Below are 16,834 nucleotides of genomic sequence, written 5' to 3'. Positions count from 1 at the left end.
ATCGCCCTCTCGTGAAACTTCCGCGTGATCACCGCAACCGAATCAGTACCATGCTTGAGGGTCAAGAACTCCTGAACCAATCGTTCCCTCTCCACCGGGGAACGTACTTGTCTCTGAACATAGAGGTAAGCCCCTCCCATGTCACTGCTGAAATCTCTGCCAAAGTGAAGTTCGCCGTCACGAACTTCCACCAATCCTTCGCTCCCAGACGGAGCTGGTTCAAAGCGAACCGTACCCTCAGATGCTTCGGACATGAACAAGTGTAGAAGCACCCCTCAATATCAGCGATCCACCTCATCGCAGCAATCGGATCCTGCGTCCCATCAAACTCAGGTGGCTTCGTGTTGCTGAACTCCCGAAACAGCAACGAGTCACCCCCTTGTGGCCTGGCAGCGGCCACAGCTGCGGTAGCTGCAGCGGCTACAGCCTCAGTCAATGCGGCGTACCGCTCCTCAAAAGTCTCCATCAAGGTGGTCTTAATAGACCCAAACATCTCCGGAATCTCAGCCCGGATCGCTGCAGCCACCTCCTCGTGAATCATTTGACGAATCTCCTCGTCACTCACACCGCTCGTACTCGCTCCGTGGCGTGGTCTAACCATGCTGTCTCTGAAATACAACATAAAACTATCAGAGACTCCATCGAGTATAATTGCACTCGATAACGCAACCCTACTCAGTCTCCGATATCCAGGGATTCTTACTTGGGTCTCCCACTGACCCGGTGTCTTCGGTAGTACGGGCCCAATACTACCGACCACACCGCATCAGCATTCATCCCAAATCTTCCTCCCCAAACCCCAGATCAAGGTTGGAGAACTCGCTACTCGGTACCTGCTCGGCCGAGGGGGGAGTAGCGAGTACTCGGATTACTCGGGGAGTACTCGGATACGGTAAATCATGTAGAAAAATATTTTAAATGAAATTATACATGTCAAAGATCATAATTTAAAATACTAGTTAATGTAAATTCATTACAAAATAAGGTGAATACCAACAAAAGATACATTTTCAAATGTTAAATTGTTTCAAAAATAGACACCATTCTTTAATATTATATATTTAGATTAATCATTTAATCTTCCTCTTCCAATGTAGCTCCGATTTGTTCGTTGATGTTAACTCCATCCGATTCATATTCAACATCTTCATTTAGTTCTTCCTCATCCTCCGACACAAATTCTTCCTCATCAAGTTCTCTCAATCTAGAACTTCTACGATTTTGTAAAAACTCCTCGTCACCCATAGCTTCATCGGGCTCAACTTCATCCAACGATACATCATTTTCGACAATCCATTCTTGAGCCTCACTTGCATCTTTTGCTAAAAGTACTTCCATATCCTTAGTCTTCCTTTTCTTGTTATTTTCCATCAAATTTGCATTAAATTGAACAAAAACAAGATTGTTCAATTTAGACGTCTCTAATCTATTTCTTTTCTTTGTATGTACCTACAAAATTAAATAAGCAAAAAAAAGTTTGATAAATATACAAGTTTTGAATAAACTACTTAAAAATAAAAATTAAAATTTAGTAAACTACCAACCCCTTCAAAAGTGCTCCAATTTCTTTCACACCCCGAAGAACTAGTTGTTAAAGAAAGTATCCTTGTAGCAATCTTTCTCAATTGTGGAGTTGAGGCACCATAAGCTACCCACCAATTCGCTACAAGTTGAAAAAAAACATTGTTAAATTTATTATTTTTGAAATTTATAAAATAAATACAATTTAAAATATATTACCCGGATCAAATTTGTCGTTGTTCACCTCACATCCTTTAATTGCAATTTCTCGACTAAATTTTTCTTGTTTACCCATGTAAACCGGCAACTCAACCATCACAATATGGTTTTGCAAAGAATGATCTCCCGGATATATTGTATCGACAAAATCAACAATCGCATCGGTCACATCAATATCATTTTGGATCTCCGGATTCTTATAAAGATAATATGGATTTAAAAGGTAAGCCGTCAAATGTAGGGGTGTATCAAGCCTACCTTTCATCTTTTTCGAAATGATATCCATAATAGGCTCATACGCTTTTTTATTGTTTCCCAAAGCATTAATAATTTCTTGTTTCGCATTTTGAATCTCACCATATACAAAACCCATTGATGGTTTTCGATCCGCATCAACCATCCGAAGAACTTTGACCAAAGGGGCAAAAACCTTTAAACATAATGCTATACCGGTCCAAAATGTGGCATCTACCACCGTGTCATATGCGGCTTTCCCTTTAACGGTGTTGCTAAGTCTACATGATTCCCATTCATCGCTTGTAAACATTTGTTTTAGTTGGGCCTTTTTATCGGCCAAACTTTGCAAAGTAAGAAATGCGGAAGCAAATCTCGTGACTCCCGGTCGCACAATATCTCTTTTCTTGGTAAAGTGTCTCATCATGGCCAAATTTTTATGATGAGCATAAATAAACACCGTGAGTGTTTTTGCATGGTTGAGAATTTTCTTATACCTAGGTAGCCCACCAATACCTTTTAAAATAAATAAAACGTTAATAATATTATTCAAAATTAATAAAAAACACTAAATTATAAAATTAGCACAATTAAAATTAATACCTTCAAGCATAAGATTGAGGGTATGTGTTGCACAAGATGTCCAAAAAATAGTTGGTCTTTTTTCCTTTAACAACTTGGCCGCTCCCATATTATTTGATGCATTGTCGGTCACAATTTGTACCACATTCTCGGGGCCAACTTCTTTGATGCAACTTTCAACATACTCATGTATGTGTTCACTTGTGTGAGCTTCATCCGATGATTCTTTAGATGACAAAAAAACAGTCCCCATCTTTGAATTAACACATAAGTTCATGATGCTCCTTCTCTTTCTATCGGACCATGCGTCCGTCATTATTGAGCATCCATTAGATTTCCATTCATCTTTGTACGGTGTCAACAAATTTATTGTTCTTTCTACTTCTTTCTTTAAATATGTTTCTCCCATCTCATATCTAGTTGGAGGTGGTGCCCCACGTCCAAATTGGCCAACCGCCTCCAACATAATTTTGAAGCTATCCTTTTCAAAGGCATGAAAAGGAATGGCACATTCATAGGCCCATCTACAAATATATTCTTTCACACGAACCATGTGTTCCTTACGAATAGCATTTGACATATTTTCTTGTTTTCTCTTTCCCATGTTTGAAACATCTTGGGGGTTGATGGTGTTTGGAAACCGATCCATAGGCCCAAAAGAACGTTTAGCCTTCATAGAGCCAAATGAATCTTCCATCAAATCATCATCGATGGTAATGGTTTCATTCTCACTACTTCTAATATTCACTTGTGCTCTTAAAGACTCATTTTCATCTACCTTCCCCTTCTTTTTATTTCGGTTATCAAGAAGAGCATCTCTACATTTTATTTGGTCATTTTTTGTGGCCTTTGGGCATGAAGAAACATTTCCCTTAATTTGTGCAATATGTTGTTTTAGTCTATTGATCCCCCCCGCCCATCTCTTTATTACATAAAATGCATTTCACTCGCTCCAGTTTCTTGGGATTCACACACAATGCATATTCCCATCCAGGATCATTTGATTTGCGTTTAAGATTCTCTTGAGCTGCAGTTGATCCCGTAGACGGGGTTGTTGTGGTTGATGTCATTACTTCGGTTAGAAATATATCTAACACAAAGTGAGTTAGTGAGTCTAAAACACACGCATTGTTTCAGAAAACAAAATAATATCATATTGTCAAACAAAGTGATAAAACAAAATAACATACAATCATATTACATACACACCATAACAGTAAGTGATAAAACAGAATAATACCAATTACACATTTACACTGCTACACAGCAAGATAGATGAAATATTCTATTACACAGAAAGTGATACACAGAAAGTGATAAAACAAAATAATATACAACTAATATAAGTCTTGTACACAGAAAACAGGGAAAAAATACATACAAACTGAAACTGTGAAATACATACACACCATAACAGTAAAATACGAAATACACTGCCACTTGTAGAGAAATCACGAAATACACTAAAATACTAAATACATACACACCATAACAGTAATGATTTTCACGAAATAAGTACACTGATACACAAAAACCGACAATCTTAACTCTTAATGTAAAAATGAGAAACAGGGAGAGAGTTCTTGATGTAATACACTAATACACAGCAAGATAGATGAAATACATTAACAGTAGGAGTGTAGGACATTATAGGAGTTCTTGATGAAGAAATCTGAAATCCACATCGAGATAGAATAACACTGTAACAGTAGATATAGAAATCCAAAATCGGGTTCTTGAAGAAACAGGAAAAATGAGAAACATGGATAGATACACAAACTTAAATACAAAAAAAAATGAGTTCTTGAAGAAGAAATCAAATCATCAACACAGCGACATACAGTGAGAGTGGGAGAGAAAGAACCTCGATCGCGATTCACGATTTAGGTTGAAATCAATCACGACGCAGGAAGAGTGGAAGTCAGGAACACAACATCGATATTCATTGACTGGTATCGCTATTCGCTGGTAGCCTGGTGCCCTGGTATCATCACGATTCACGATTCGAAGAGAAAGACGAGAGAGGATCGGTCGTAGTTGTAGAAAAGATGGGGGGGGGGGGGAACCAATTTTGGAATGCCGCTTGTTTTTTGGGGTTTAGGGTTATTTTTCTTAAAGTCAAATATAAGTTTTATTGGGTTGTCAATTTTTGCCCTCGTTGACCGACTTTGAATTTATTGACTGAGTTTGACTTGTTGACCGAGTATCCCGAGTTGGAGCGAGGTTGACCGAGTTTTGACCGGGTTTGACCGAGTTTTGACCGACTTTTACTCAATCCGATTTTTTTGGCCGATTCGACACTTCTCGCCTCAGTAGATGCCCGATTCCAAGTACTCGGCCGAGTACTCGGCCGAGTAATCCGATTTTTGCAACACTGCCCCGGATAGTGAGTACTCTACCTCTGATATGCACTATCTATCTGCATGCTATCAAAGCATCTCATATCGGCAAACCTCCCTAGACTAAGGCATCACAAATCAGGCCACTCTAGTCCTATCATGAATACCTAGTCTTCTAGCATGCATAACAATTCATATCATAACTTATCTCATAACATAACATTGTAAGGTATTTTGGGGATTTTTACCGTTCAGGCGCTGACTGATCGTACACACTGCTTCTTTCTTGTTTACCACAAAATCAATTATAAAAGTTTATGCCTTTATTTTTAAAAGTTTTCCTCAAATCCTCGGTTTGAGTTCAGTTACGCCCGAAGGTGCACCCGAATCCCTCAAACCAAGGCTCTGATACCAATTTGTAACACCGTAAATTTTCAAACAAAATTTTCATTTCAAAAAAATAGTATTTTCATTCAAAACAAGGCATAAACATTTCAAGTATCATGTCAAAATACAAATCATCTAAATCCCAAGATCGCAAAACATCTATCAGTGTGTACAGATCACGTCGGCGCCTTCCCACGGTCCTCGCTAGTACCTGAAACACATACATAACAACTGTAAGCATAAATGCTTAGTGAGTTCCCCAATATACAACTTACGCACATACGCCTTTCCAGGCCCTGACCTTCCGGTCCATGTGTCTCAGGGGACTTCCGTCCCTGCTGGGTAAACCTTCCGGTCCTACCCACGCTGACCTTCCGGTCCACAACACAACGCCTTCCGGCCCATAACATAATCGCCTTCCGGCCCATAACATAATCGCCTTCCGGCCCATAACATAATGCCTTCCGGCCCACATAACATACATAGCACGTATAACAATTAACTTATCACATATAACACATATATCTCATATCATATCCGACCTTCCGGTCACACAGTCAAATCCTTCCGGGTACAGTATAGTGAGAAGACTCACCTCGTGAATGTCGAAAGCTAGCAAATCCCGAAGTCACTCGTACCCGATCCGCCGAGCTACAATCTCCCTATAACATCATACATCTCTTATTAACACTTTTATCTTCTAAGTTTGGCTATCCCTAAGAGATCAAACATAGGTCAACTCTGGTCAACGGTCAACGGTCAACTTGACCTGACTCAGCGAGTGCTAGGGCGACTCGGCGAGTCTAGACGTCCTCACCAATTCTCTAAGATTCCCTTTCTACTCGTCGAGTATCCTCCTTGACTCGACGAGTTTCTCCTGGAAGAATCGCGGGGCCACCCCGACTCAACTCGCCGAGTCTGAAGAACAACTCGACGAGTCCCAGTTAATCTTCAAGCTACTCGCCGAGTCTGTTCATCGGACTCGGCGAGTCCATGCCATGCAACCGCTCAAACTGCTTTCTAAGGTTAGAACTGCTCCGACCATTCATAGGTCTGGCCTTCCTAGACTGATTCATCACGTAAGGTCCTCATTTCGGTGCTCATAATACACCCCATGACTCATAATTTACATTTTGACCTAAGGCATAAGGATTCCAATCCAAAACCTCCATTGATTCCCGAAATGCTCAGGCATGGGACATTCTGGACTTCCAAAGATCCCAATACAGGGTTCCAATCGTTTGGGGGACTAAGGTAACACTCAATCTAGCCACAAAAGGGTTCAATAAACCCTAAATCCATATACACATCAACATAGAAGGATGCAACTCGAAATATTACCTGAATAACGTGCTCTCTGTGTCCCCAATCCTCAGAACGTGGCTTCCCTTGTTGTTCCCTTAACTAAGCCTCCTCTTCCTTGCAAAACAACACTTCCAAAATCAACAATGGTCTTCTACCTTGCTCCAGATGCTCACAATCGAATTAGGGTTTCTCTCAGAGGACTAGGGTGAACAATGACGGCCATAAGGTCCCTCATATACGTCCCAAACCTGAACGGTTAGGGTTTTCGCTAAACAGCGCAGACTCGCCGAGTCCATATCCGGACTCGTCGAGTCCAGTCGTGAACCCGCGACCAAATCCGCGATCCTACTCGGCGAGTCTAGGCTCCAACTCGCCGAGTCCCCTCTTAAAACACCCAAAATCATAAATATAACGATACCTGAAATTCCGGGCTGTTACACTATGTCAAATAAATCAGAGATCGAGAAACCTAAATGTTTGACTAACCATTCCATAGGATTGTCAGCATGATATCTAACAGAGGACTGTACGATCCCTTATCTAAAGGACAAGATTGATTAGATCAGAGTTTGACAGCGTCTTTGAGAGCTACGATTGCAAACCGAATTGTACTTGTGCATATAGTTACTAGACTTATCCAAATGGGAGACTGTTGGAATAGTGTCTAAGGCTGCAACTATATTAGGCAAGTATTTGACCCGGTTGTGCATGGTCCTTTTGGGTTGCCTTCACCATAGCAACTTGATAGGATGATTTATTAAGAGAGAGTAAATATTATAAAGAATAATATATTGTTATTTGATTAATATAAGTCATAGAATTAATTGGAATTAATTTTGTGACTTAAATAGATTAATTAAATAAAGGGGTATAAACTGTCAATTGTTTGAAAGTTAAGCTTTAGACTATAAATCCTTATAGATATACAAGGGACGGATTCTAGAAGCTAGGTTAGCTTCAAAATCGTCCAAGGGGATTATCTAAGGAAAGGATTTGGATAGCCTTAAGAGAAGATTATCCAATTAGGGTTTAGACTGTAACCCTTAAGGAGTCTACAAGTATAAATAGACCCCATGGGTAAAGGAAATCGGCATCTCACCTAAAGTAAGAGAACTCTGGCTGATTTCCTCCCCTCTCCTCTCTCCAAAATCATCTTCCTTGCTATTGGTGTTTGTAAGCCATTAGAGGAGTGACATTTGTGACTCTAGAAGCTCCAAGACAACAAGATCAACAAGGAATTCAAAGGTATGGTTCTAGATCTGTTTCAATGTTGTTATTTAACCTAATTAGTCATTAGAAGTCTTGGATTCAAAGCATGTTTAATTAGAAAGCCTAGATCCAAGCATTAGGGTTTTGCATGCGCACATAGGAAAGTTCTTATGGCTAAAACCCATCAGAAAGAGTTCGTATAGGGTTTACATCAACATTTTTGGGCTTATTCTATGTGCGCTTTTATTCAACATGTGGGTAAATGTAATCTCCAGTAAATTAAAAATAATAAGAAAAGTATTAATGTGGTCCACAAACACATGTGGTTAGCCACTCTCTACATGTTGTGGGCTTACATATCTACCACGTTGTTTGGGTTCTGGATTATACTTGCTCAGACTAGTCGTCGTTGGCATAGTGTAACATCCGGATTCCCAGGCATATTATTCTATTCCTTTATTTTTGGAGAATGTGAAGGGACTCGGCGAGTTGGTGCTTAGACTCGCCGAGTAAGGTCGCGGATTCTTATCCGGGTTCATGGCTGGACTCGGCGAGTGCATGAGTGGACTCGGCGAGTCCACGCTGTTTAATGAAACCCTAATTTCTAGGGTTTAGGACCTATTTAAAGGCCCTTAGGTCTGTCATTTGCGGCTACCAAACCCCAGAGAGAAACCCTAAAGGAGCTAGAGCGTTTGTGAGAGGATATGAGCCATTTCTTGATCTTTGTGGTTGATTCTTGCAAGAAGGAGGTGTTTCCAGCTTAGAGGAGGCCAAGGAGGTTGTGCATCTGTGGATTTCGAGCAAGAGACTTCATCTTTGAGGTATTATACCGCCCCTTTATCTGTTTTGTTGAAGGAATCCATAGATGTAGAGTTTTATGACCTTTATTGGGAGAAATTGTGAGGATATGGCCCCTATTCACTTTGAGACTTCAGATCTGGACCCATAGTGGTGTAAAGAGCTTATCTCAGCTTGCTTTATGTTGAGCTATGGAGATGTTGAGCTAAGGATGTTACTTTTGGGGCTAAATCACCAAGTGAAGCCTCCTAGATGTCCCATGAGTGTCAAGATTCGAGCTTTACGTGTTTATCAGGCTTGGGAAGGTCAGATCTATGGATCCAAGGAACAGATCTGACCTCAGGAGGCCATTTGAGTTTGTGCATGGCATGAACTCGCCAAGTCCAAGGGCAGACTCGGCGAGTAGGGTTAGGGTTTTCCGTAAATCACTCAGTGAATGGACTTGCCGAGTTGGGGGAATAACTCAGTGAGTCAGAGGGGAATTAGAGGACTAAAGTTCAAAGCGGAACTCGCCGAGTTGATCTTGAGACTCGGCGAGTTGAGTCGGGGTGGCCCCGCGATTCATGCCAGGTGTAACTAGTCGAGTAGGGAGAGACTCGACGTGCCAAGCGAGACTAGAGAGTTAGTGGACACGTATTGACTCGCCGAGTCGCCCAAGTGCACTCGACGAGTCGGGTCAAAGTTAACCGTTGACTTTTGTTGACTTTTAGGGTTTGGTCAACAATGGAGCCTTTGAGCCAAGAGAGGGGTAAAATGGTCTTTCACCCTTCTGAGGGTGCCAAGAGGGTTGAGTCTAGTCCCGAGAGTTATATTTATGAGGGTATTTACTTTATGTGTTTAGGCGGAGGCTAGATCGTATTCCTACCGAGGTAGAGATTCACCGAGACATCTGAGGTGAGTCTTCTCACTATACTTTACCTAGAGTGGTAACAGAGTTATGTGGTAGTATATTTTAGAGTTATGTGCCAATGTATTTGTATGCTATTTATGTGTTGAGATTTATTGTGATATGTAATATGCATGATTCAGAGTTTCAGAGTTAGGACCAGTGGGTCCATAGAGTTAGGACTTTTGGGTCCACAGTGTTAGGGCCAGAGGGCCCGCAGAGAGTTTGGACTGGAGGGTCCCACTGGGACACACTGACCAGAGGGTCAGCAGAGTTATTGCCTTGAGTGGCTAATATGTGTTAGAGTGGTATTTTGGGGAACTCACTAAGCATTTATGCTTACAGTGTTATGTGTTATGTGTCTCAGGTACCAGTGATGATCGCGGGAAGGCGCCGAGATGATCTGTACACACACCCGTGGAGTTTATTATGATTTGATCTTGGGATTTGTAATGAGATAATGTTGATACAATGTTTTTCTTGAAAGTGATTATGAATGAATTTAAATGGTTTTAAAAAGCAAAAAATTATCTTAATTTTACGGTGTTACACATAGCTTCCACCTTGTCGGCTTAGCCATACTACCTAGCAAATAGGAAGCATAATAAGGTCAAGAAAAAGAAGAAGCAACATGTTAGGATTTACAGAGATGCTGATCTTGAAAAAATGGATGGTGTTTCTTCATTCGCTTCATATTGAGACTTGGGTAAAGAAGGTGATCATGTCTACTAATTATGTTTATGTTTTTGTTTATGTATGATAACTTGATCCGGTGAATGTTTCCATGTTTATGCCATTTTAACGTTTTTGCTTTTGAGGATGATTATATTTTTGATGATTGTTTCTTTGTGGTTATTGATTTCGAACAAAATCCATTGAATTGTAGCATACCAATATTTTATATTATTCGGTATAACTAATCAATCAATAAACATTAAAATTGGATCATTTGTGCTATTTCTTCAGCGTGCTTCCAAAACAAACTAAACACAAAACTCAATAACAAGATTAATAATTTTTTATCAAGTTAACCAATATGTACAAATTTTCCTTTTACGTAGTGAAATAAGAGAACTTTAAAATTTAGCCACTAATAACCGACATCCATAGGTAAAAGGAGAGTTATTACTTGTAAAAAGTAAATGATATTCTTACGGTCTCTTTCTTCTATCATGTCGCTTTTGTATTGATCTTTATACTCAAAACTTTTTTATGACTTAGATTTACTTGTTGAACTATTCAAGTACTTTCGTATTTTCGCAATTCTGAATGATGTATTTTTGTATCCAGACTTATGGAATATTGTAATATATTATTTTATGTCTTGTAATGTTCAATATATATTTGTTGACTATGATCCAACAATGCGTCACAACCCTGGTGTTTCTATTGTCTGTCGGGGTGTGATAGAAATAAGATGTACCGTTTGAAAATTTCACATTAAACACCTCACAGATCGAGCTTAGACATCACTTCCGTAAATAGATCAATCAGTATAACGACTGATATTACTAATAAATCTTATTTGTAGGTTTAAAATAGCGTTTATGAACATAAATATAAGTTACATTTAAAGCGTATAAAGTATAACTCAACTTACAGGTTTTCTAGCGAAAAACCGAAAAATACACGGGCAGAACTTCGAAACCGAAAACTCTATTTCGCCGGGCTCTCTGATACTCCAGAGTTTTGCTACTAACACTTAAAAACTCATAACGTTGGGCCTTGGGTCGTGGGAAAGATTTAAGAAAATTTGGGAAAGAATTTGTCGTGAAAAGTGATAAAATTCGGACTATTTATAGCCAAAACCGGGGGCGCGTCGGGCATAGGCGCGCCACGTCTAGTGACATGGCCGCCTCTCCTGCTGCCATGTGTCATGACCGCACGATGCCACATTATAACTTTTACATACGAGCTTCGTTTTCGACGTTATTTATATCCTCGGTTTTGTATCGAGGAGTACTACAACTTCATTTACACTCCGTTGACTAATTCACATTGTATTTTTATTTTTACAATCTATAAGAAATACATTGTAAAAGAGCTTGCGAAATTCATAACTTCTTCATACAAACACCATTCTCGACGTTTTTTATTTGGCGGATTCGTACTTACGAGGACAACAACTTTCATTTAGATTGTTTTGTCTAACGAGCAACCAATCTCTGTTTCACCTTTTTATGACACATACATTGTATCGTGTCGAACGCAAAACTTCAAAAATCATAATTTTCTCTTACGAAATTAGATTTCAGCGTTCTTTATTTTTAGAAAACAACTAATTTTATAAAAAAAATACAATAAAAAATATCAAACCATTGATAATCATAAACAAATTAAAATATTTCCAAAACAAATATAAAAAAGAAAAAAGAAGCAGGTCCTAACTACCAGCCGCGCCACACGAGCTACTTACCCCCAGTCATCGATATTTATGAATGTTTCTCTGTTGGAAGGTTGAAAGATAAAAGGGTGAAAGGATGAATTGAAAGTAGAGGATTGATGTGGGATTTATAGGTTGATCGGAAGGGTTGGGTTTTGTTTTGTGGTAATGTGTGATTTTATTTGTATGATTTTACTCTAGTTTCAAGTGTTCAAGTGAAAGTATGCGTAAAGATTGGAGAAAAACAACTCACACACATGTATTACAAAAGAATAAAGAGGTAATAATCATTTACAATATATACCACAAACTACTGTTTTTGTTTATTCCTAATAGTATGACTAAACCTTAGTTAATAGTATGACTAAAACAGGAAGCATTCATAGGGAAACCTAAATAAAAACACTAGCCATTTGTATGAAAACCCAGGACACATTTGAGAATTCAAAGTTATATATACAAAGCACAATGAATTTCTTTCTTTCTTTCTTATTTTCCTCAAACAAAAGGATTGACATGAAAATAAACAGAAAAAGACTTTACACAAACTTCTATAATCACTCACAAAACTCAACCACTATCTTCAAAAACTAAAACAAACCAATCATTTACATCCAATATTTATGAGCAACATCCTTGAGTAGATGCAACATGGTTGTTCTCCGGTTTTTGCTTCAATATATTATTTCTCTTCACTATTGTAGACCCTTCTTCTAGAAGACTCGGAACCTCCATTATCTGTACATGTTATGAACAACAAGAAAGAAATTAGCATATCCATCGTATGCTAATGTTATGTAACAATGGTTTAATTATATATTTTGCACATTATAATATATAACCTTTAATGCAAGTTCTTCGAAGCATTGATTAACATTTTCACGAGTTCTTGCACTACATTCAAGAAACAAACATTTGAGCTCTTTTGCAAGATCAATGCCTTCTTCCCTGCTCACAAATCTTTCGGTGTCCTGCAATAGAGCATTTATTTTCAATAAATAATAATTATATAAATATATTATAAGAAAATATGTAATGTAACTTACTTTGTCAACTTTGTTTCCAACAAGCATCTTGACACAATCTTGATTAGTGGAGTAAAGGTCAACTTCTTTAGCCCATATTTCCGAAAGGTTTGTGAACGTTTCTCTTCTTGTAACATCATACACTATAAAACATGAGTTTACATTAGAATACATTGTAAAAGTGTAATAAAAATAATGATGTATTATTAAGATACAAAATATTTATGAATTAATTACCAAGAATAATCCCTTGGGCACCCCTGTAGTAAGAGCTTGTTAGTGTCCTGAATCTTTCTTGTCCAGCTACAATACCAAATTTACAACTTTACTTTATTAAAGCATGAAAGGATAAAATCAATGAGTAAGATAAAAAAAGACATGTTGTAGAGGAAGAGATTTTGTTTGAATAATATTAGCAATGTTTAATTACCTGTGTCCCATATTGTAAGTTTTAATCTTTTTCCTCCAACTGTAAGCTGCTTCATTTTGAAGTCAACACCTGTCCAATATGAGCACATACAAGAATAAGAAGATTTTCAGCAACATTTGAACTTCTAGTAGATAACTAAATTCTTAATACGCAATTCAAATAGAAAATATGAATGGGTACTGATTTATTTCAAAAAAAAAAAGTGGATATCTTATGCAAAAGTTGGTAAGAAATTGAAACTTAGACTTTCATAAATTGGTAAATATACCTATAACAACCTCTAAATAACAAATATCCAAGGATTAAGAGCACATAATAAGAAGAAAAAAAAACATGAATTCTAAATACAAAAAACCTATAAATCGAATTATAAAACATAAATCAACATCCAAATACGATTCAAACCAGCATGATATTTACAATTAAACTTCAAAAATTCAAAAATCAACTGAACAGAGAAATTACCAATGGTAGGTGCGAGATCTTCGAAGGCGTCGGAGATGAAACTGACGAGAAGACTACTTTTGCCGACACCAGAATCTCCGATCAATAAGATCTTAAATGAGAGATCGTACTGACCTGATGATGACCCCATTTTTACGATTTCAAAACAAACTTTCTCTCTCTCTATTTATCTTCGTGATGTTTTGAACAATAAGCAACAACAGATCGACTCGAAAATAGTGTACAAGTTGAGATTTGTTTGGATTAGTAGGAAAACCTAAAACGGAGAAATGGTATCCAATTCCTTCTCTTTACTTGAAGAATCAAGAAAGAAACTGCTTTTTTGATGTGAGAGAGAGAGAGAGAGATGATGTAGAGAGAGAAAGGGTAATGAAAAATCTTTATATGCCTGGAACTAAGATATGAATCCCATTTTTGCGCCAAACGCACTCCGACATACTCATTACATCACGTTTATTATTTTTTTAAAAACTAAAATTAACATCTTTAAAAATCTGGTTTTTGGTTACTGGACCCGGTCTTAATTAAAATCCGATCTTTAATCTCAAAGCGAGCCCCCACTAGACTTGATTATATATTGAGAAAAAAAAATTAAAATTAAAAAACCGTTATACTTTATATATTTTTATTGTTTAAATATTATATTTTAATTTGTTATCCAAATTGAAGTTTTGCTTGCTTCCATTGATTGATGCTTTTCACTTCTCCAACGGCAAGGAAGGTGGCAATGGTTTGGGGATAAAGAGGGCAATTTCTCGATCAAGTCTTCGAGGAGTTCAATGGCTAGTGGCTGACTTTGATATGTGTCTTACTAATTTGAGTTTTGTTTGGGTCTGATGGATCCCGTAAAAAATTAATTGTTTTGTTTGTTGATTACTTAAGAACAAGATTTCTCTTTCATTGAATTCTATTAGGTGAGGAGTGCAAGTTGCTTCGAATTTATGTTGTTTCTACAGAAATATCTGCAATACGGATACTGACTATGTCGAACATGTTTTTCTAATGTAATTTTGCTAAATTAATTTGAAATTGGTTGGTTTTGTGATCGTATATCCTTCTTCGTAGCCTGTTTAATGTAAGTGGTCTTCTCTTGTTGCTCAACTCTCATCTTCATAACAAAATGTGTTCCCTCCTAAGGCTTCCGTTGGTCTACACGGTTCTGTGGCTTGTATGGAAGGCCAACAGGGATACTGACTATGTCGGTCATGTTTTTTTAAGGTAATTTTGCTAAATTAAATTAGAATTGATTGGTTTCGTGATCACCTATCCTTCCTTGTAGTCTGTCTAATGTTAGTGATCTTCTCTTATTGTTCAACTCTCATCTTCGTAACAAAAGACGTTCCCTCCTTAGGCTCCAGGATCCTGATTTTCAAGGAAGTTAGATTGAGCCCCTTAAAGACGACATATGGCATTCAAAGCTTCACTTTTAATTGGGTTAAGAATATATCCAATTGTGAGAACTCCTAGGGTCCATATTACACGTTAAGCCACGAACTTTACATCCATGCATGCGTCTTCAAACCCAAAAGGTCCAAAAATGGAGTCTACAAGATGCATAGGGCTCTTATGGCAATAAAGTTGGCACCTTTATGCCATGAGAACCCTCCTAGGTTCAAGATCTGAAGTCATCACTCTCTATTACATTCTAAACTCGAAGGTGACTTAGAAATGCCCCAAAAATGGCAAGATTCAAGCCCTAAAGAGGATCTAACACATGGGAAGTCAAGGTTGAAGTTGTTTACCTTGGATGAGCTAGAAATGAATTAAAACCTATGGATCTACTTGCTTCTTCTGGAACCCCCAAGCTTCCATTCCTTTCTTCAAGCTTCAAACAACCAAAAACACACAAAATGGCTCAAGAACACTCCAAATGCTTTAGGGTTTCGAGTTAGGTATTTTCTGGACTGTGAGAGGCGATGGAGGCTGAAATAGGACAAGTTAAGGCGTTTAAATAGGATGCAAATCCTAAATATTAGGGTTTCCTCCAGGCATCCCTACTCATCGAGTCGGGCTCCCGACTCGTCGAGTAGGTCACTTAAAACCCGCGTCCATAATCCAGTCTACTCGACGAGTTGGGCCTCCAACTCGTCGAGTCCCGGTGTAAAAATGCAATTACTTATACTTAAAATATGTACCGGAAACCGGGTGTTACATTGTTTGTGAAGGAAGATCATCGAAGAGTTGGATTTGATCTGAATGCCTAGGATCTAACATTTTCTCTTCATTGTACACCATTTGGAGGTATAAAGCTCTAACCTTTACTCATGTTTCTCTATATCTTGGTTAAGCTTAGATTTTTATCCCTTTTGTCCTAAAACCTAGGTCTTTTTGAGTATATGGTACTCCAAAGCCTTTAAGATCTCCTTTAAGAAATTTTAGAGTATTCTAAGACTTAAAATGCAAGCTTGGATCTTGGTTTGTCCCCATGCAAAAATAGTGGTGTAGCAAATGATTGAATAAGTTAGGTTTTTATTGTTGGGCTCCTTGTAGCCATGCAAAGGCATAACGTTTGCAACTTTATGGCCTTATAGGTTTTAGTAAGCTCAGATCTAAAGTTTGGACATAAGGTCTTAAGGCATTAAGACCTTAATGGGAATTTTATAATAAGGTGCGTATAGTAGGTGTAAAATCCAATACATTACGCATAGTACACCTCGCCCCGGCCCCGTTTTCGTATCGGACGTGTACGCAGGGCGTAAAAGATGGTACGCGGGGTGTATGACCTAGCTTTAGCATTTGGGTCATTCCTTTGGATCTTGGACCATTAGATGTTGGACTTTCTAGGTTGGGCCAAATGGGAAGGGCAAAATGACCTTTTTGCCCTAATTAGAATAATGGAATTATTAGACCATTTATTATGGGATAAAAAACTTGGATTATTGATTAGGGTTATTTTTGGGTTATAATTAGTGTGAGGAGCCGTGTTCGCAACAAATCGAGTGTGCGGCTCGATTATCTTCTTTTGGAGGTGAGTCTCTTTACTAGATCTATGGTTCGAAGACACCAATGTCAACCCATTACTTTGTTTTGTAGGAATACTAGTTGTCTCTG

General features: G+C 38.2%; 2 protein-coding genes across 2 annotated transcripts; both read right to left on the bottom strand.

Annotated features, from left to right (window-relative positions):
* Positions 1–964: 964 nt before the first annotated feature.
* LOC145069071 (uncharacterized) lies at positions 965–3,082 on the bottom strand. The gene is made up of 4 exons (XM_079016052.1): positions 2,578–3,082; positions 1,741–2,490; positions 1,545–1,663; positions 965–1,449 (listed from the first exon to the last, which is right to left on the bottom strand). Exons 1-4 carry the CDS (start codon positions 3,020–3,022, stop codon positions 1,075–1,077), a joined length of 1,689 nt encoding a protein of 562 aa, XP_078872178.1. The 5' UTR covers positions 3,023–3,082; the 3' UTR covers positions 965–1,074.
* A 9,193-nt stretch (positions 3,083–12,275) lies between these two features.
* On the bottom strand, positions 12,276–14,160 carry LOC145089982 (ras-related protein RABC2a-like). The gene is made up of 6 exons (XM_079028350.1): positions 13,784–14,160; positions 13,319–13,387; positions 13,126–13,191; positions 12,910–13,031; positions 12,706–12,834; positions 12,276–12,601 (listed from the first exon to the last, which is right to left on the bottom strand). The coding sequence occupies exons 1-6, from the start codon at positions 13,911–13,913 to the stop codon at positions 12,485–12,487; spliced, it is 633 nt and encodes a 210-aa protein (XP_078884476.1). The 5' UTR covers positions 13,914–14,160; the 3' UTR covers positions 12,276–12,484.
* Positions 14,161–16,834: the final 2,674 nt, after the last annotated feature.

The sequence above is a fragment of the Lactuca serriola genome, chromosome 1 (assembly GCF_051521515.1).
Source record: "Lactuca serriola cultivar US96UC23 chromosome 1, Lser_US96UC23_V15, whole genome shotgun sequence".
NCBI classification, from domain to species: domain Eukaryota; kingdom Viridiplantae; phylum Streptophyta; class Magnoliopsida; order Asterales; family Asteraceae; genus Lactuca; species Lactuca serriola.
The sequence above is the reverse complement of the archived record's forward strand: the minus strand, read 5'-3'. Positions and strand labels throughout refer to the sequence as shown.

What these genes read in the sequence shown, in the direction of transcription:
- LOC145069071 (XM_079016052.1), bottom strand. Translation starts at nt 3,022, where the DNA reads ATGTTGGAGGCGGTTGGCCAATTTGGACGTGGGGCACCACCTCCAACT. An exon ending in CCTCAATCTTATGCTTGAAG is followed by an intron (nt 2,491 to 2,577) that starts GTATTAATTTTA and finishes TTATTTTAAAAG; the next exon opens with GTATTGGTGGGCTACCTAGG. An exon ending in CAACGACAAATTTGATCCGG is followed by an intron (nt 1,664 to 1,740) that starts GTAATATATTTT and finishes TTCAACTTGTAG; the next exon opens with CGAATTGGTGGGTAGCTTAT.
- LOC145089982 (XM_079028350.1), bottom strand. Translation starts at nt 13,913, where the DNA reads ATGGGGTCATCATCAGGTCAGTACGATCTCTCATTTAAGATCTTATTG. An exon ending in ACTTACAATATGGGACACAG is followed by an intron (nt 13,192 to 13,318) that starts GTAATTAAACAT and finishes TTGGTATTGTAG; the next exon opens with CTGGACAAGAAAGATTCAGG. An exon ending in TTGGAAACAAAGTTGACAAA is followed by an intron (nt 12,835 to 12,909) that starts GTAAGTTACATT and finishes GCTCTATTGCAG; the next exon opens with GACACCGAAAGATTTGTGAG.